Source organism: Seriola aureovittata, chromosome 7 (genome assembly GCF_021018895.1).
Source record: "Seriola aureovittata isolate HTS-2021-v1 ecotype China chromosome 7, ASM2101889v1, whole genome shotgun sequence".
NCBI classification, from domain to species: domain Eukaryota; kingdom Metazoa; phylum Chordata; class Actinopteri; order Carangiformes; family Carangidae; genus Seriola; species Seriola aureovittata.
In genome coordinates, this window is record NC_079370.1 from 10,523,481 (window position 1) to 10,543,095 (window position 19,615).

At 41.1% G+C, this 19,615-nt stretch overlaps 2 protein-coding genes across 2 annotated transcripts; one reads left to right on the plus strand and one right to left on the minus strand.

Moving 5' to 3' along the window:
* Nucleotides 1-34: 34 nt before the first annotated feature.
* Nucleotides 35-8,067, plus strand: abhd16a (abhydrolase domain containing 16A, phospholipase). Its single transcript, XM_056380266.1, has 20 exons — nt 35-148; nt 1,247-1,303; nt 1,386-1,452; nt 2,613-2,699; nt 2,944-3,029; nt 3,208-3,281; nt 3,447-3,554; nt 3,761-3,875; nt 3,998-4,099; nt 4,216-4,279; nt 4,413-4,462; nt 4,738-4,861; nt 4,989-5,093; nt 5,195-5,258; nt 5,396-5,452; nt 6,114-6,176; nt 6,279-6,355; nt 6,519-6,617; nt 6,738-6,784; nt 7,414-8,067. Exons 1-20 carry the CDS (start codon nt 47-49, stop codon nt 7,495-7,497), a joined length of 1,632 nt encoding a protein of 543 aa, XP_056236241.1. The 5' UTR covers nt 35-46; the 3' UTR covers nt 7,498-8,067.
* A 96-nt stretch (nt 8,068-8,163) lies between these two features.
* Nucleotides 8,164-18,843, minus strand: vars1 (valyl-tRNA synthetase 1). Its single transcript, XM_056380182.1, has 29 exons — nt 18,749-18,843; nt 17,865-18,220; nt 17,626-17,769; nt 17,324-17,531; nt 17,123-17,238; nt 16,884-16,959; nt 16,200-16,300; nt 15,981-16,108; nt 15,708-15,872; nt 15,540-15,621; nt 15,333-15,452; nt 14,448-14,556; nt 14,172-14,351; nt 13,883-14,007; nt 13,637-13,740; nt 13,368-13,526; nt 12,723-12,813; nt 12,483-12,588; nt 12,257-12,327; nt 11,900-12,025; nt 11,693-11,797; nt 11,128-11,275; nt 10,790-10,917; nt 10,356-10,511; nt 10,009-10,233; nt 9,727-9,838; nt 8,955-9,130; nt 8,438-8,587; nt 8,164-8,359 (listed from the first exon to the last, which is right to left on the minus strand). Exons 2-29 carry the CDS (start codon nt 18,216-18,218, stop codon nt 8,291-8,293), a joined length of 3,834 nt encoding a protein of 1,277 aa, XP_056236157.1. The 5' UTR covers nt 18,219-18,220; nt 18,749-18,843; the 3' UTR covers nt 8,164-8,290.
* Between the last annotated feature and the right edge of the window lie 772 nt (nt 18,844-19,615).

Here is a 19,615-nt window from a genome sequence, read left to right on the forward strand (position 1 = left end):
AACACTTTTGGTTAGCACAGGCTTCGGTAGTCGTCGTAGTGGAAGAATGGCAGGCTGGATGTGGCTCCGCTGTGTTTTAGGGCCTCATCTGCAACGAATTCACCGTTCACCGGACCAGTCTCGAGCTGAGGGCCGAGCGGGAAGAAGGGTAGGAATATCTATAATGCTTTACATGTGTTAAATGACACCGAGTGCGAAAACGGAGTGGTATTTAATGCCATAGCAACGAAGTGGTCGCGGCTGCGGCCCGGAAGTGTCAGGTGTTTGTATATAAAACCCTGCTTTCACAGCCGCTGTGACAGTCAGTAAATGAATGAAATGGCAGCCGTAGATTAATATTTTTGTCATTTTGTGTGCAGTTCCTTTCTATTTTACTGTCACTGTAACAGCCAGTCTAACTCTAGCTTCGTAAACTGTGTTCTTCGTTACATTAACCCGGTTGTGCTAATGCTAGCTAGAGTGCAGGTGAGAAGAAACTTTGCCAATCCGGGAAAAGAAAAGACAAACGCTAAACAGACAGCGAATAATCATAATAAGGAACATGTGTGTAAACTCTATCAGAAGGTTTGGTTTGAGTATCTACCCCGTGTCTCTGTAAACTACTACAGCCTGTGCTACAAGCTAAGCTAACTTTAGCAGCAGTGCTCAAAACTGGATAAGAACAGACTGCAGCAAAGAGGACATGAGAAAAAAATAATTGGTGCTCCCCTGCCTGTGTACCCTTAAAGAACCAAGAAATCGGCAAGGATAATCATTACTGATTCCTCACAACCTGGACACAACTTTTTCCAACTCCTCCACTCTGGCAGGTGCCAAAGAACCCTGTATACTAAAAACTACCACACACAGGTGCAGTCCCCAAGCCATCACCTTCATAATTAGCTGACTAGTATCACCTGGTATGACACTGCAATTCTCGTTTGTTCAGATAATTATCACACCCAGCTTCACATCTACAAATACTGTTTTGTACAAATACTCAGATATCAAAATTTCATTACCATACTTTATGCACACTTGTGTTGTTTGCACTACCACACACATTTGCACCTTAGAATATTCTGATATAATCTGTATATTGCTTGTAGATTGTGTGTTGTCTGTAAATAGTATGTACATTGTCAGTCTGATTGCTTGAAAATCTCCAACTGCCAGAACCAAATTCCTTGTGTGTGCTAACATACTTGGCCAATCAATCTGATTCTGACTGATTCATGATGGCAACAATTTCTTTCTGTGTTTCCAGGGATGGAGCTACCAACTTAGAAGTCTGGAGAAACACACTGACAGCATCCTCGGCTGGGTCAGTATCTCTGTATGGTTGTTAATTTGGACGGAAATAAGAAGTTTTGTTAAGTAATGTAGATGTGTTCCCCATCCTCCAGGCTTCAGCACTGTGGTCTCTGTCCTACTACAGCTCTCCCCTTCTCCTCTGCTATCTGTACAGGAAAGGTAGGTTGCAAGATATGTCATTTCTATATTATTGACTGATGTTATAACTAGAGTTGAAACAATCAAGCAAAACCAGGAAACATTCACTTGTTCCAGCTGTATAGCTATAGCTCTGTAAATTGAATTCGATTTTGGACTGTCGGTCAGACAAAACAAGACATTGGAAGACATCACATTGGGTGAAAGACCAATATGTACCAGTATTTTCTGATCAGTTAATTGAGAAAATAATTGTCAGATTTTTGAAAATGAAAGTAATTATTAAGCCTTAGTTGTGACATTTAATCACAAGAGATGTTCCAAAGAGGGACAGACTTGGTTGTACGTAATACTGTCTGATTAAGGACTGGGTGATATTATCATTTATTGACTTTCACACAAGACTGACTGCACACACAGTAATATTGTGATGATATAATGATATGTTATCTTTCTACAAAATTCTATAGTCAAAGTTTCCAGGCAAGCTGTAATGAAAATATTTTTTTTTTTTATCCGTATAAAGAATTTGATTTCATATAATGCTCAATAGTGGAACTGGCTTTGAACATCAGTTGATTATATTATGTGTGATTTTTGCATATTGGAAAATATTGAGAATAATTTCATGATAATAACATCAATCTCATTTCCTAGTGTTACTCTTTTGTGACAATAGCAAATCACCAAAAAAAAAACACTGAAGCCATTTTTTCTCATGGTGTATAAGACATGAACTTTGTATGTTTCAGTAGTAATTTTTCTTAGGTCTGGCAGTGATATATGTCAAAATATGTATCGGATAATAATAATGGGGATGACATTTCTCCTTCTATTATGGAAGACAAATGACGACTGGGGGTTGTTCTTGGGAATTGCTGATGTCCGACAAGTGAGATTAATATAAAGTTAATCAAGTGTATTATTCAGTAAGACTGCACATCAATAGAAATTAATTGCTTGAAGTTGTGTGCTACTCCTTAGTGTATAATTGCGCTTCTGATATTGATCAATGCACATGGTTGGAGGATAGTTATCAGACTGTAAATCTTTGTATTGGTGTTGGGTAATGAGGCTCAAGCCTGGCAGAGAGATGGGGGGTGGGGGGTGGGGTGGGGTGGGGGTGGCTATGTAGATGTCTATGTAGATGTCTGTGTCACTGTTGCTTTGTGTATTTTTAGGTTACATCTCCAGTAGTAAGCTGGTTCCAGTGAGTCATTATGTGGGAACCGTGCTGGTGTGTCTTCTAGGAATGGCCTGTCTAAGAGGTGAGGCTACAGATTTCAACTGACTGAGGTTATGACTAATTCAGTTCATTCATCTTTACATATCACACCATATGCTGCATAAAGCTGTGCATGCCAATAAGATTTTATAAACACAGTGACAGTTGCACAAGGTCTATAACCGCAAAGCATATTAAACACACCCTTGAGGCTTTGCAGCAAAAAATATCTCTCTCTCTATCTTTGCTTTCCCCCCACCCCGTTTCCTCTTTCTATTTTTCCCCAGGGTGGGGACGATGGAAGAACTCTGAGTATGTTCACTTTATCTCCATACTTGAAGATACTAAGAAGAATAACACACCAGCAAACAAGGTGAGATCATTGCAACATAAAGCAGGTACTAAGCCTTAAGACTGTATTTTCTATTTGTATTAGTACTGCTTTATTTTGAAAATCAAGGAGATGAATGAATAATTACAAATTTGCAAGTTTATATACTGAAACAGTCGGAACTTGACGCAACTACTTTCTTTGTGTGCTTTCCATCAAGAAAAAACTGAGGTGCTATGACTTTGACTTCTCGCACTGGCCTTCAGATTTCAGCTGGGCAGAAGTCAGCAATCCGTAAGTTTTTGGTCGTTTTCATTGCAGTTATATTCTCAACAGGGTCGGTTCATTATAGATACATGCATTCAATGTAGTGTGAAGTACGATGAATAATTCAACTGAATGTCAAATGCTTTGTGGCTCATCTGTTTCATTGTAAGCCTTTGACTCTGTTTATGACAGAAAACTGTCCAAGGCTGGTGTTTCTCTGCTGAAGCCAGAGCCCAGATTAAGAGGAGCAGCAGACAGTGTCCTCAACTCTGTGCGCACTCTGCCATGCCACATCATCAGGTAAAGGCTATTTATGCAGTGTGAGACAAAAATGCAGGCTCTGAGTGACTGCATGACAACACTGCAGATTTGTTATTAGTATCACAAAAAGGGAAAAGATATAGGTATTAAGCTCTGTGTTACGTTTGCATCTCATTTCACCCCTATCCCACCCTCATTTTTCGTTGTCGCTGCAGTGTCATCATGTCTGTTTTCTTCCTCTCTAGTTTTCTTATTGCTCACTCGTTTGGGAGGAGAATGCTGTACCCTGGCTCTGTAGGTTTACTGCAGAAAGCCATGAGGCCTATGCTCCAGCAAGGCCAGGCTAGGTTAATAGAAGAGGTAAAAACACACACACACACACACACACACACACACACACACACACACACACACTCACTCTTTAAATGTCTATACTCATTTCAATAAATACTGATCATCATTCTCTGTCAATTTCCTGTCAGTTTGACGGCCAAAGGAACAAGCTTATTGCCTGTGATGGTAATGAGATTGACACAATGTTTGTGGATCGAAGGAGAGACGGGGGACAGAACGGCCAGACCCTGGTAAATGTCTGCAATGATTTGTTGTTTTTGTGACTCGGGCTTGCTCCCAGGTCCAACTAAAACTCCTGTCACATCAGTCACATTACAGTTCGTGAAATGAATGAATTCTGCCACAGGTCATTTGCTGTGAGGGGAACGCAGGCTTCTATGAGGTGGGCTGCATGAACACGCCACTGGAGGGTGAGGAATTCTCTACGTCAGTCAAGATATTTTATAACTCCATTTAATTTATGTGAAATGGCACAGAATTTTAATTAGTCTGAAATTGTTGTGTTTGAATTATAGCTAAAGCTTTTGTTTATCTGTATTGTAGGTGGCTACTCTGTACTGGGCTGGAACCACCCTGGATTTGGAGGCAGTACGGTAAGCAGTACTGTGGAAAACTGTGTTTCACTTAGTCTGAACAAACAGTGCAATAGAAAACAAAAGTATGTTGAAAATCTGGTTTCAGTTGGGCAGTGTTGCACAAGAGGGCAAGTACACTCCCATGGTTGATTATATCAGTGGGGTGGAATAAAAGATTGTAAATCTGTCAACTATTTGGAAATGCATGGTTTCATAGGTGGCTTGAGTGTTGCTATTATTTTAATATTGAATATCGTTTTTGTTTTTTTTTTTTACTTGAATCTTTTTGCCAGGGAGTACCATTCCCCCAGAATGAGGCTAACGCCATGGACGTAGTGATCCAGTTTGCAATACATGAACTGGGCTTCCAGCTCACGGACATTGTCATATATGCCTGGTCCATAGGAGGATTCACAGGTACACAAGAACAATGCATGATCGGCACATTTTAATGCTATTAATGTGAATGATGTTATTTAGTTTTGATTCTGCATATCCTTACTCTTCATTTTCTGTCCCTCTTTCTCCCCATTTCCTTTCTCAGCCAGTTGGGCAGTGATGTCATACCCAGAGATCCAAGCAGTAGTGTTGGACGCCTCCTTCGATGACCTCCTGCCTCTGGCCCTCAAGGTCATGCCCGACAGCTGGAGTGAGTCCTAGAGGTTAAAGTTCATACTCTATTCATTGTTTTTGTTTTTTTGCAGCAGGTAGTTTTATTTCACCAACTGAAATATCTTTGTTTTCCCTCAGGACCATTAGTGCAGCACACAGTTAGGCAGTACATGAACCTCAACAATGCAGAGCAGCTTCTCAAGTGAGTCTGTTAGTGGTGAAACCAATCCTAAAAGTCTGCATCACCGAACATTACACAATATGTTGGTATGTAAAAGTGAAACTAGAATTTTTTCACAGTGATGTGGCTGATGATTAACACAACTCCCTCTCCTCCAGATACCAGGGACCAGTCCTGCTGATCAGGAGAACCAGAGATGAGATCATCACCACAACGTATGTCACCAGAGTTCATTCTAAAATCATCTCTCAGGTTAAACAGAAGCATAATACGTTTTATTCCCTTTGGACTGAACCGTGTAATGTGTGCAGGAAACATGATTTTCATTGAGTGTCTTTGATTGAAATGTTATATGAGGGCATTGCAAAGAGTCACTTAGATTAATTTAAAGTGTGACCAAAAGCTTGAAAATTTGCACCTGACAGACTAAATGATTTTAAATTACCTTCATATGGCATGCACTTTTGTCCAAAGCGAGTTACAAATTTATTCAACCCCCTAAGGAACAAAAGCAAGTAATCAACTGAGAACTAAAACTGTGATAAAATGATAAACCACAGGGGAAAGAAAACAATGAAAATGTAAATTCCAAACGACAGATTGTTCAAACAGTGACTTCGTCATATTGTCTGGAATATTTCACATTTAAAAAATTTTCATAGCAACTAAGTTGAAAGTACTTCCAAAAAAAGCAGTTCACGGCAGGGTCTATGGACATTGTTTACAGTAAGACACTGCTGGATTTTATAAATGTCATTTTTTTCACTTCTCTGTGCACCATAAATGAAATCCATTCAACCCTACTGTGTTGAGGAGAAGGAAGAGATGTCAAATGTATTCCAATACATTAACACTAAGTTGCATTTTGTTGTACAGGGGTCCAGAGGACGTGATGTCCAACAGAGGCAACGACCTCCTGCTCAAACTGCTGCAATTCAGGTCAGTCTCCTCAATATCTAAACTCAATATTTCCACTTTTACGTATGCTCAGTTTACTTGGACTTGTTGAGTGATAAATGGTGATGTCATTTTCCTGCCCAGGTACCCCAAAATAATGACAGATGAAGGGATCAGAGTCGTCAGACAGTGGCTGGGAGCCTCCAATCACATAGAAGAAGGTTAGTGTGCCAGTGTGTTCATACCACACCTGTGTTGGACTCTGCAAGTTAATTTTAAAATCTGATGAATGAAAGGGGGGAAAAAAGCACATATTTTGAGCTTCAACCCCTGTGTAGTTGTCATAACAGCTGTGTGTAATGCCAGCTCACTCTTGCCCTGCAGCGTCTGTGTACAGTGGTTATGAAGTGGACGATGACTGGTGTGTGTCTGTGCTGCAGTCGTATCAGGCCGATAGAGATGTTTCGTTTCCATGGAGTGTTGGTAAGCCCAGACTCCTTTCACATTTACTAGGCAAATAAAACTGCACGACACTACCCTCGTAGCTACATGGATCACCTCACAGTGCTTGCACATGCTCTAACACACTATCAATGTTACCAGGTGAGGATATGACTCTAGAAGGAAGGCGGCAGCTGGCTCTTTTCTTGGTAAGGAAATCATCTATTGTTAACCATGCACTCAGTCTCAGGGTGTACAGTTGTTTTTCCTGTCTGGTTTAAAGGGCAGCCACCTGTTGTCTTTATTTAATATTTTCCAAATTAGGTTTTTACATATTCTGGCTCTTCCCTTCACCCATACGCAGTCTAATTTCCTTTTTTCCAATAAACCTATATTTTTTTTTTTTTGCTTAGGATTTTGGCTTAGCTTCCCCCTTCTCTCCCACTCAAAAAAAAAAACCCATCACAGCTACTCGCAGACATCATTACCACTGAGGAACACGTTTCTCGTCGCCATAGTAACCAGCTCACCTGTGCTCTCAGGTTGACTGGTGTAATATATTTCACCACGCTCAGCTTATTGAAGTCATTTAACATCAAACAAGAGGAGTGCCATCAATTACAGCTAATGCTATGCTTTTCCTCCCTTGGTAATGCGTTCTGAATTAGGCTTTATTCACCTGCCGTGTAAACCCTTAAGAGATGGGAGAGATTTGTAAGGCACTGAGCCAGACAGACTGAGCCTAATATAATCAAGTTCTGCACTTTTTGTTCACTGCCCTCCCACACCTCTCATTCTCCATTCCTCCTCCATCCCCGCTGTCTTTTCTCTCTCCAAGGCACGGAAGTACATGCGGAACTTTGAAACCACACACTGCACTCCTCTCCCCGCCTCTGAGTTCCACTCACCCTGGAGACTGTAAGGAAAGAGGACGGATGGATGAGAGGAAATGAGCAGCAGAGGATTTGGATGGCCTGTGGTCAGAGCGTGTTCCTGGCATGGTGTGAATGTATTTGTTATTTTGTTCCAGATTATTTTTATTTTTTCTCCCCAAGACAGATTTGTTGTCATGTAAAGTGCTGCTGTGGTGGCATCTGGAGAGATCTGGTCTACTATCACCCTCCCCCACAGCCAAAAACGTAAAATTTGGTCTTTTCTTTTAAGGATAGTGTTTAGTCACTTTTCAGTGTTTGTCCCTCTTTTTTAAAAAAAGGAAAAGGATGCATTTTAAGTAAATGCACAAGCCATCACTCACTCCTTCCATTGTTCCTTCTTTGGCTGCATTTTTAAGGAAGCACCTGTAAGTAAAAATACACTGCTACAATTTAATTAATATAAATAATATTGATCGTTTAATCTTTAAAAATGCAGCCAAAGTGTTGAGGCTTTTCCATTTTTTTTTCTGCAGCCACTATCTTTCTGAACAAAGCTGTATTCTAAATTTACGCTTAAATGTTCTATTAAATATGCTGAATAAAAAGGTTTGACATAAGGGACTGAATTCATTTGTTCACTACTTGATACAAGCGTTCAACAAATTGCACAAGACTAAGATTAATGAATTGCTTCAAAACAATACACCACTGAAGACAATTGTCAGAGCTTTATTGAATTCCCTCCATAATATGATCAATTTGATAAATGAATATGAAAATTAACACTAACATGAAAAAAGTGGAAATAAATCTTGATTTACATAATTTTAAAAGGGAAAGTTACATCATTTTCCTGAAGTTGTCCACGGCTTCTTTCACTTTCTCAAGTTCAGTTTGGCTCTGCCGTAGCTGTGGAGAAAAGGAAGTCATTATTTACCAGGGATTCACATCTTACACGCAGAGAAACTTTCAATTTATTTTTCCCACCTTCTCGGCATCCTGCTCCTGCACCTTCACTGGCACCTTCTCTTTGTAGTCATTCTTTGCCATTTTCTCTCTCAATTTCTCCATCTGTTTCTCCAAGTCACCTTTCTTTGTCATCAGCTTGGCTACCTCCTTCTCCACATCAATGAGACCCTGGGGGAACAAAAGGTGAAGTGAAGTCGAAGACGACAGTTTAAAATTATGATCTTGCTATATCAGGTCAGTGACAGAGGAAACACTAACCTCAAGTTCAGAGCAAACATAGTTTAATGGTATCCCTAGCATATTTATGTGCTTTGATTACCAAGTAAGGTGACGTACATTCATGCACTTAGACTATTCGGGTGATTGCCTATTCAGATCACTATGTAAATTTAAATCTGGAATCCTAAAAACAAGTGATACATGGCAAAAGTCACCCCACTCCGTGTCTAAGGAAGCTAAAACAAAACCAAGATTTATGTATTTGCACATCAGGGATGGGAGGGACCAAACAATTGAGCAGATTACCGGCCCTCACCTTGAGCATAAGGTTGACAGTGCATCTGTCAGAGGCGATAGCCACAGCGCAGCCTTCTGGGACAGGCTGGTTGGCTGTCAGAGGGATGATAGCCTGAGAATACGACAAGGTCTGGATCTGCAGACTGTACTTCTGCACCAGGGACACAGTTGCAGAGTCTATGCACTCGAGGTAGCCTGGGAGAGACAGGTGCAAACTGAAGATTAGGCAACAGAAAAGTACTTTCTTCAGTAAGGAATCCATACACTCCGGTTGTTTTATTGAAACCATTGGTGTGAACAGAACAGAAATAGATTGTTTTTTATCTATATTTGTCAACCTGGGTGTCATTCTCCTTCTTTTGGCCATTAAACATAAGGCACATAAGTAGAAGTAGGAGCACCACAATGTAAAAACACTCTCTTACAAGTAAAAGTCCTGCAGTCATTCCTTACTTTGAACCTTATTTCACTGTTGTAGCTGGTCCAGATGGAGCCAGTTTTAACTACTCTTTATTCTTTTCTACAGATGAATCTGTTTTAATGCTGTATATTTTACAAGTTCAACATACAGCATGTGTGGTATATCAAATCTTTCATTATCAGTAAAAAATGAAAATGGAGAGTAGTATAAGTATATAGTTGCATACAGTTAAAACATTGTATAGTACCAGTACCTTAAACCTGTACTTGGCTACACTGATTATATTCACTGAGGATGACGAATGGTTGGCCTTGAAATGAAATTTATTTTAGAGTAACTTTTAGCATTTTGTTTGTGTGTGCCCACTTACAGTCAGCTCGGGTCTTGGTCAGGTTGTAGTCGGCCCTGAGTGACCGGATTGTCTTGACCACAGTCATTACGAACTCCATGTCACGGTCGACCTCCTCACTGTGCCAGCAGAACTGCAATGAATCACATAAAATGTATAGCTCACCAAAACAGAAGGAAAACCACCATTGAATTTACTTCAGTGACTATTATTTAAAATAAATGATGTTTTGACCTGCCACTATCAGTCACGGTACATATGTGAGTTTTAACATAACCATCTTTTTCCCTTTCCCTAACTCACCTCCTCTGTGTTGGGATAGGATGTGACACTGATGCTGGGGGGGTCACTCTGAGGTCGTCTTCGTGGTAACCTCTGGTAAAGCTCTTCAGTGACGAAGGGCATCAAGGGAGACAGGAGGCGGAGACCGACCTCTAGACAGGTGTAAAGGGTCTGTCTGCACACCAGGGCCTGTCTCTGGCTGGCACTGTCTTCCTCTGCTTTACTGAACACAGGTTTCACACTTTCCTGGAGAACGAGAGGAGAGTGAGTGAGGAGATAAGAGGAAAGAGGTGGAATTTGTTATGGTCCATATAAAGACACCACAGTCGTCTGCGAAACTTTTTTAAGATGGTCTCGAAGTTTCTTACCAGGTAGACATCACAGAGCTCGTATAGCCAGAAGTTGTAGATGGCGGTGGTGATGGCTGGGAAGTCGTAGGCCTTAAAGGCAGCATCGCAGAGAGCAACAGCAGCACTCAGTCTAGACAGAATCCACCTGTCTGACACACTCTCCTCTCCACACAGCTGAGGATCAAAACCGTGACAAAGAGGAAATGTTCAGATTTGGTTAGCACGACTCCTGTACTGGGTTCCTCCCAAATGTCAATGAGCACACGTCTATAAATATAAAGGAGGGCAGCATATGAACAAACTGTACCTCCAGATAAACAATGCCAACAGAAAACTTTTTCTACTCAGCATTTACTTGGTCAAAATAAGGTTTGTGTCACTAGATGAATATAAATAAGTATGGAGCAGTCTTTGTTTATGTTCTTTATGTACATCTTTTCTCCTGATCTCACCTGGGCTTTCTCTGATGGTACAAAGTTGTCTCCCAGAGTCTTCATGGCAAACTTCACAGCGTTCCACAGTTTGTTGCAGAAGTGACGGTAACCGAGGATGCGGTTGACATCCAGGTTGATATCCCTACCTGGGGGACAGAAACACGAATAAATAATTATTGCAGTATGTATTAAAATAGATTGATTTTCTAAACCGACCTTGTACTGATAGGACTCTAATGCTGTTTTTCCAGTGTTTTGGTGTATTTTATGAATTCAAGGTTGCGATGCAGGCCGTTGGCCAATGGAGGCACAGCGAGGGAGAAAGTAAGAAACCCAGAAAAGACAAATTAGTTCACCTTGGCTAGTGTAGGCACACAGGGCAAACCGGAGAGCATCTGTGCCACACTCTGGAATGCCAGTTGGGTAGTCTGACTTCTGGCCCTGCTTTGCCTTCTCCACCTCCAAAGGATCCAAGTTGCTGTCCATCAACTGGGCATGAAGACCCTAGAGGATAGAGAGAATAAAGACAAATGTCACCACTGAAAAATAAAACAATGTGTTCAACAATTGTTCTTTCTCATCTCAGAAACAAGAAGCTCCTTTCAGCTGCTTCTTGAAGTCTTAATCGGACAGACAGGAAAGGATTTTTATATGAAAACATTAGGGGTAAAGTGCAGTTCACTACAAATCCTTCAGTGCCCTCTAGAGGGCAGTTTTACGTAGCCTGGCTGAGCAGCCCCCCCCCCCCCCCCCCCCCCAGCTGGTGAAGAGATTGATGGCTTCAATAAAAGCTTGTTCAAAGCAGAAAAAGGTGCTTAATAAAGCTTACATAAGAATATTGGCCTCAGGGGAGCAATGAGCATGTGGTGACCATGTAAAAGTATATATCTGAACATGCATCAAATTGTGATTAGGCTTTACCTCTAGGGAGATCCCTGTAATGACGTCCAGAGGATCAATGACGTTGCCCAGAGATTTGCTCATCTTCCTTCCATGGGCATCCCTCACGACCGCATGCAGATAGACCTGTAAAAAAAAACATCATTACTGAGTCATGTCTGGTTAATAACACTATTATAATATCCTGTTGTGCTATACTGCGGCTTTGCCAGTTATGATTGGTCTCACCTCTTTGAATGGCAGCTTGCCGGTCAGTTTGAGGCCCATCATCACCATACGAGCGACCCAGAAGAACAGGATGTCGTGGCCCGTCTCCAGCAAGGTGCCAGGGTAGAACACGTTCAGGTCCTGTGTCTAAAGGAAGACCGTGAACACCAGGATTTATGACGGTAATACAGAAACCCTTTGAGGAACACTGTCTAAAAGTCATAACTTATATTAACACTTTGAGAGGTTCAGTGACATCTTTATTACATAACTTGCAGTTTTATGGCAGTGTCTCTACTGCACAAGATATCCATAATATCTACTGCAGATAAGTGCCATTTGTGTCAATAGAAAGTTGGTTGACCTCAGTATTTTTACCTCATTTGGCCATCCGAAGATAGAGAAGGGGAAAATGCCAGATGAGAACCAAGTGTCCAGAACATCCTCGTCTGAAACACAGGAACAAAAGTTATCTAATCTGTGTGAATATGGAGTAGAATTCATTAAATTACGTGAACCTTTGCACTAGCAAAACATGAAGCGATTAGATAACCTTTACAATGATTGTAATGAGATTGCTATATTAAAAACTGTTCCATCTTACCCTGTCTGAGGGTAATTTTGTCAGCAGACACACTGAAGCGTTTTGCTGCCTTTTCTCTGGCCTCTTCCTCCGATCTCCCACTCACCCAGTAATGACCATCCATGTCCTGTATGGAAAAAAAACAGAAAGAGAGGAAATAAATGAAGGAAACAAACAAAAAAATGCAGCATAACACAAATAGCTTTTATCTGTCATCTGAAAACCGTCAGACCTTGACAATAGCTACAGGCGTCATCTTACCTCTCCCCGTTTCACAGAGGGATCATTGACAGTGATGAAGTAAGCAGGGATACGATGACCCCACCACAGCTGCCGAGAGATACACCAGTCCCTGAGGGGGAGATGGATGGATAAGATCTTAGTAAGGAACTCACTGAACCCTTTATTAATCATAATAATCTGTTGTCCAGTGCTAAAACTATTGATTAATTTGATGAGTCGATCAACAGAAAAATTAATCAGCAACAATTTTGATAATCATTTAAGTAATTTGTCATTTTTGTAGCTAAAATGTCAAACATTCTTTGAGTATTTGCCCCTTTTCTTTGTCATGTTGTCTTCTCATGTCCTTATATTCTAAGAAATTGTGATGGATATTTTTCACCATTTCCTCATTTTATAATGTAAGACATTAATCAAATAATCAAGAAACCAACCTGCCCGTTAATCAATACTGGCAACAAACTTTAGCTGCAGCCCTATTGTTGTGAGATTCTAAAAACAGAACATTAAAGTATTATCTATAATTCAACATTCAATTTAGTTTTCAGTTTTCATTTCAAGTTCAGCTGTACTTCTGTCAACATTTCAGTGCAATATGCCATTTACTTTAGGAATAAGCATTAAACAGAAGAAATGCATTTGAAATGAACTACCGATGATTACCTGATGTTGTCCATCCAGTTGAACCACGTCTTAAGGTGGTGATCAGGGATGATTTTGAGTCGTCCCTCTCTGACGGCGTCGGCGGCCTGCTTCCCCATCTCTGCGCACTTCACATACCACTGCGGCTTCAGCAGCGGCTCCACAATGTCCTTGGAGCGACTGATGGGGTAGATACACAATCCTGCTTAAAAGATGATCCTGAACAGGATGAATATCCTACAACACAAATAACTTGTGTTGCGGTTATGCACACATTCACACAACTCTACCTGCAGATTGGAACCACCATAGGGTTGTCTTTGATCTCCTTAAACTGGCCTCTGTCCTTGAGAGCCTGCAGCACTGCCTTCCTGGCCTCAAAGCGCTTCATGCCCTGGGGGACAGAAAGAAGAGTTAAAATGAAAAATTAAGAAATAAAATTGCTACACCAAGCAAACTATGAGGAGGGCTGACTTTTAGTGTCACGTTGGAAATGCACACACTGCAGGGGGAAGGACGATAATGAGACACTATACCAGGAAGGGAGGAGGCACGTTAATGAGCAGGCCATTCTCATCCAAGATGTTGATGAAGGCCAGATTGTGTCTCTCTCCAACCTCGTAGTCATTATGGTCGTGGGCTGGGGTGATTTTGACAGCGCCTGAACAGAAAATGGTGCAAAGGGATACGAGGGGTAGAGAGGAGGAAAAAAGACAACAGCCATAATGAGGAAAAGCGGCTTGGCATAACATCTTGTTACAATTACTTATTCACAGCACACTGCAGACCAAAAGGCAGCTTGTGTTTTCCTGTGCCAATGCCTACCTGTTCCAAAGCTCATGTCCACGAAGTCGTCAAAGACGATCGGCATCTTGCGGTCACAGAAGGGATGTAGCACCATTTTTCCCTTCAGATGCTGATATCTGGGGTCAGCAGGGTGGACAGCGACAGCAGTGTCTCCCAGCATAGTCTCAATACGAGTCGTGGCCACAATCACCTCCTCATCTGAAGAACAGGAGGAGAAAGAAATGTAACAGTATTACTTTAGCGGTACAAGGTGTCTTTGTTCATAACATTTTTTTCCACTACGAGCTCACGCACCTGATCCATCGATCTTGTAGGCGAAAGACACCAAGACCCCAAACTCCACTTTATCTCTGTAACCAGGTACAGGCAACAGAGTCCTGCCAGTGAGCTCCTTCTTATCCACCTGCAAACCAAACAGAGGATTTAATCAGAGAGTACAACATAGACAGGATTTGCAAGACTGTTTGAATCTGTTACAGCCTAAAGACAGGGTTAACGAAGCAGGACTGCAGACTGTTCTGTACATTTGATATCATTTGCTGTGAATACCAAAATTATACTTTTTTTTGCACCTTCATTTTCAGATTATTATGATTTATTCAACAAAAATATACGACTTCAGTCCATCAAGTCAAATTTGGGAGATACAGGGGGATGATGACATCGAGTTTGTTAAGTAAGAAAAATGGGACAGTTTTCTAAAAAAGCATCTGTGTTTAATTTTGTCTTAAAACAGCCACAAAAAATTGCCTGGATAAAATATAGTATTCAATTAACAAAATTAGGATTTAGATGGATTAAATATGAAAATTTTCTGTATAGGACAGTTTTCAATATTCACTGGAACAGACCCAATTCTGCAGGCATTCAGGGTTTTGGTGTTTGAAACCCAACACTAGTAATCAGTGGGCTACATATTTATATACATAAACAAATGAGCCAAAACATTTTGACCAACTCTGCCTAATATGCTGTTGGTCTTCTGTGTCCTGCCAAAACAGCAAACACCCAATGCCAAGGCATGGACTCTCATAGACCAAAATTACCCCCAACACCGTCAAACCTTTGAGTGTTTTTATTGTAGAGAAAAAAGCGCAGAGATGATTATGGTAATCATTTTACTCTATTAAGACACACGCTTGATATTAACCCAAAATGCTTAAATAAATACTAACTTACCTCTATGTCAGAGATGGCAGAGTTTAATGTGCAGGACCAGTTGACCAGCCTCTTGCTCCTGTAGATCACTCCCTCTTCATGCATGCGGATAAAGGCCTCTTGTACAGCATAGGAAAGTTTCTGGAGAGAAAACAGTACCGACATGATAATGAGGAATAGTTCTTCAAAATTCTATTCAAATGAACTCAGGGATTTCAGAAATCTCACATCGTCCATGGTGAAGCAGGCTCTGTCCCAGTCCAGAGAGGAGCCGAGTTTCTTCAGCTGGTGGTAGATACGATCTCCCTTCCTAAAAAAGGCAAAATAGCCGAGTTTTTATTGCGTTTTTAGTCCAGTATTTCCCCACACTTTTGGATTTGATCTTCCTCAACTCACTCATTCTTCCACTTCCAGACTTCCTTGATAAAGTTATCCCTGCCCAGGTCATGGCGGCTCATACCCCTCTCTCTCATCAGCTTCTTTTCCACCACCACCTGGGTGGCAATGCCAGCGTGGTCACAGCCCGGGTTCCACAGGGTCGTCTCGCCTCGCATCCTGTGCCTAGAGGAAAGTACACCAATTTAAAACACATAGCTTCTCGGCCACAGCAAGCATGAACACAGGTTTCTTCATATCATGTTACATTGTGAAAAGTCTATCTGTGGTTACCATCTGGTCAGACAGTCCTGAATGGCGTTGGTGAGGGCGTGACCCAGGTGAAGTGATCCAGTCACATTAGGTGGAGGGATGCACATCATGAAGACGCCACGCGGGTTCTGCTCACTAATACTCTTCCTCTGTGGAATGTAGTGAGAGAGAGAAACATGTTATCATCTATTCAAAATGTGACACTGTGTTGATAGAGTGTGAGGAGGGGGACTTTCTTACCCCATACTCAGGCTTGAAGAATCCCTGCTTCTCCCACCATGGATACCAGGCAGCCTCCACATACTGAGGACTGTAGGAGTCAGGAAGGGGACTAACGACATCTGACACCACCAGAGAAAGACAGAAAGGTTTGATATATGGACTTGAAGCTGATCGTGATAAAATATAATAAATATATTCGTATTATAGAGGATGTGCTCTGATGTCACTTTTTCACATAAAGACAACAGCGAGTGGCGAAACAAACCAACTAGTAAACTACTAAACTCACTAGATAGTTAAAAAGTACACTTCACCAAAAGTGACATTAGTCCACACAAGTTTTCTGGCATATATATGTGTATGAAGTAATGACTGAATTACTGAACAATCCATGAAACTATTTACTGTATACTTAATTCAGAAAACTGTGTGCTTAGTTAACTTTACGCAGCCCCTGAGAACAATGCGTCACACTTCATTAGCTTTTAGTCTGTAAGAAATCTAACAAATAGAAAGCTGACAGCTGCTGCTGTGGTTAGCATTGAGTGGTTTCTTTTCTAGCTGTGAATGCACCGATGGCAGAGGTTTAATGTTTGTGTTTTCCAGTCAGGATAAAGTGACCATAGCAGCTTCCCTGCACAGTGATGTAAAAATCTTACCCTCTATTGCATATACTCCCACCCTACCATTGTGATTAATCACCTTTTTTCTCCCCGGCAGGAGTAGGTACGTTGTATGAGATTACTCCCAACTCCTTCTTCTCAGGTTTCACCTTTTTCTGAGAGAACAGGAAAAAAACAAACAGAACAGATCATAGTTGAAGTGCTACCAAGCAACCTATGTGACAATCTGTTTGGTTGATATCTGTCAATATTTATGTTTTTCAAGCCTGCATTAACGTCTAACGAGAACTTTTTTTTGCAAATCGTTTTTATCTATACCTCTGTCGGTGGCTGCGTCTTTTTCTTTGCCTCCATTTCCTTCTTCTGTTGGAACTTTTCCAGCTTTTCTCTCTTCTTAGCTTCCTTCTTCAGCTGGGCCTCTGTCTTAGGAGGACCTGAAATGAAAAACATCTCAGAATATCAGAATACTGTTTACACAAAAAAGAAATATTCATGAACTGTAGAACAGATCTTCCGTACCATTAGCTGTAGCGCCAGCAGAGTCAGCAACAGGACTGCCATTAGCAGCTTTAGCATCTGTAGCAGCAGTTGTCTTCGGTGTAACTGGCACCATTTTCTCACACAGAGTGATCTTTCCCAGCACCTTCAGAAGCTGTGGCTGATTAATGCAAGTTGTGAACCACCTAGTAACGTTGGTCAAGACCTTCCTGTCTGATGGCTCCAGTGCCTAATAAGAAAGAATCAGGAAATCAGGTTGAGAGACAATCCACAACTATGTGGAAAAACCTGTAACACAACAAAGTGTTGAACAATATACTTACATATTTAAAAGGTAGAAGAACAGCTGTAGCTACAGCCATATCAGCCAGGGTGATACTCTCTCCCACCAGGAAGGTTCTTGGTTCCAGCGCCTGATTGAGAACCTTTAGTACACGCAACATCTCTGCACGAGAGCTCTGCTGGAGCTGAGAACACAGAACAAGTCAAACAGTCGTCTCATAAGGAAAAGAAAAAAAAAAACACTCAAATGTCTCAGCAAGCATTTGGGTATTTCTCTCACTTTCTTATCCACACCCATCACGCCCATCAGTGGGAAGACCACAGCACAGGACGCCGGAATGAGCTCATTGTCTGCGAAGCTCAGCCACTGCCACACCTGGCTCTGTTGTTTAGCATCTACTCCAGCCCTCTTCCCCTTAAAGGCCAGGTACCAGGACACCGCATTGGCCCCACTCAGGACGGAGTCATCTTCCCCAGTGCCCAGCACCAGGGTTGGTCTGGACCGGGCATTAAGAGACACAGGAGGGTCCTCTGTGGTGGTCCGAGGGCGAGAGGACGGACAAAACTCTGCAGCTATGAGAGCCAGAAGGCTCCTGAAGTCATCTGGGTGAGGGGACACGTAGAGAGTGGCCATCTCTGGTGGAGAAACAGAAATGTACATTGTAAACTGATTCTGACAATTCATTTTCACTTTGCTATCAGCGAGGCAAAACAAGTTTTTCTGGATTGCTCTTTAAGACTGGTTAAATGGGTGTGTTTGCTGGTTGTTAGGTAAACACTCCAAACTTCATGGCATTTAAGGTAACATTAATGAAGGCTGCAAGATTTGTAAACAAACTGATTTAACAGAACTATTAAGTGTCTTATACTGGCCTACATCATCGTTTCAAAGTGTCAGACGATTGCTACGTTAGCTAACTGGCTATCTGTTTCACTTTCTGCAAAGCTGATCTGTGCCACCTGTCAAAGGCTGACGAAAACTCATGCCAAGCAGGCTAGTTAGCTTTAGCTAATTATACAAACTAAAACTCGAGTTTTGCAACTACACAGTGAGCTTTACGCGTATCCACACACATAGTAACCGTTTTAAACTGGTTCTAAATTTAGTATTACAAGAAAATCTACCGCTTTTTACTGCAAACGCGTATGAAAGGTTCTCGCTACCTTTGAATGAAACAGAAAGAGACGTCAGCTTAAGTTAGCATACACAGCAGAGCCACATGAGTCCTCTCCGCCTCTCTGTGTCTGATGCAATGAAGCTAGAAACGTGTTCCGGGTTTCAACCGCTGCTTCCGCCACCAAACGGAAGTCCATTTATTTTATGAACTATAATAAAAACAATAGCAACAACAACGTGATGGAAAAAGTAAACGTGCCATTTATTTTCTGTCATCATCAAAATATAAGCAAATATTTCAAAAAGGTAAAAATATTAATTATGTAGAGTGACATATTTCAATGTTTCATATAATAATATTAATCATATTGTTGGATTATTATTTATATTGCATTAACATATAAGCAGTATGTGAAAATTGAACTTAAGTATAGTACTTGTAAGTAGCTTACAGTAAAAGGTGGGCTACAGTACAGTAAAAGAGTAAGTAAAGAGGCAATGCAACGGTGGAGAAATACTCTAATTACAACTAAAAGTCCTTATAAGCAAACAGAAAAAACAGAAAAGTTAAAGTCCAGTGACATGTAAACGTCGCTGTTTGTTAATTGTATTTGAATATTGTCACAATAGAGCAGTTTAACCAAACTATATTCATGGTGTTGAGATACCTTTTGTGGGTCGAATTAAATTAAACATAACAGAACATATTCTTCGATCTATAGATATCTTTGGTATAATAAACTATTTCATTTGGAGTCACTAGCAGTGACTTTTAAATTAAAATCTTTATTATCTCTGATTTCATAGAGGGATTTGTGGAGTTATGATGTGCCGGCCTATCACAATAGATGGTGCTATTGTAACATTATGGAAACTCCTCGCAGACACCCCTCGTCACCCCCACCCTCTCCCCA

Excerpts from the sequence above, each read along its gene's own strand:
- abhd16a (XM_056380266.1), top strand. The coding sequence starts at position 47 with ATGGCAGGCTGGATGTGGCTCCGCTGTGTTTTAGGGCCTCATCTGCAA. Across the intron at positions 4,862-4,988 it reads GTCCATAGGAGGATTCACAG|CCAGTTGGGCAGTGATGTCA; the intron begins GTACACAAGAAC and ends TTCCTTTCTCAG. Across the intron at positions 6,356-6,518 it reads CTCCAATCACATAGAAGAAG|CGTCTGTGTACAGTGGTTAT; the intron begins GTTAGTGTGCCA and ends CTTGCCCTGCAG.
- vars1 (XM_056380182.1), bottom strand. The coding sequence starts at position 18,218 with ATGGCCACTCTCTACGTGTCCCCTCACCCAGATGACTTCAGGAGCCTT. Across the intron at positions 15,622-15,707 it reads GTCTGGAAGTGGAAGAATGA|GAAGGGAGATCGTATCTACC; the intron begins GTGAGTTGAGGA and ends TGCCTTTTTTAG. Across the intron at positions 9,131-9,726 it reads GACCAAGACCCGAGCTGACT|GCTACCTCGAGTGCATAGAC; the intron begins GTAAGTGGGCAC and ends TGTCTCTCCCAG.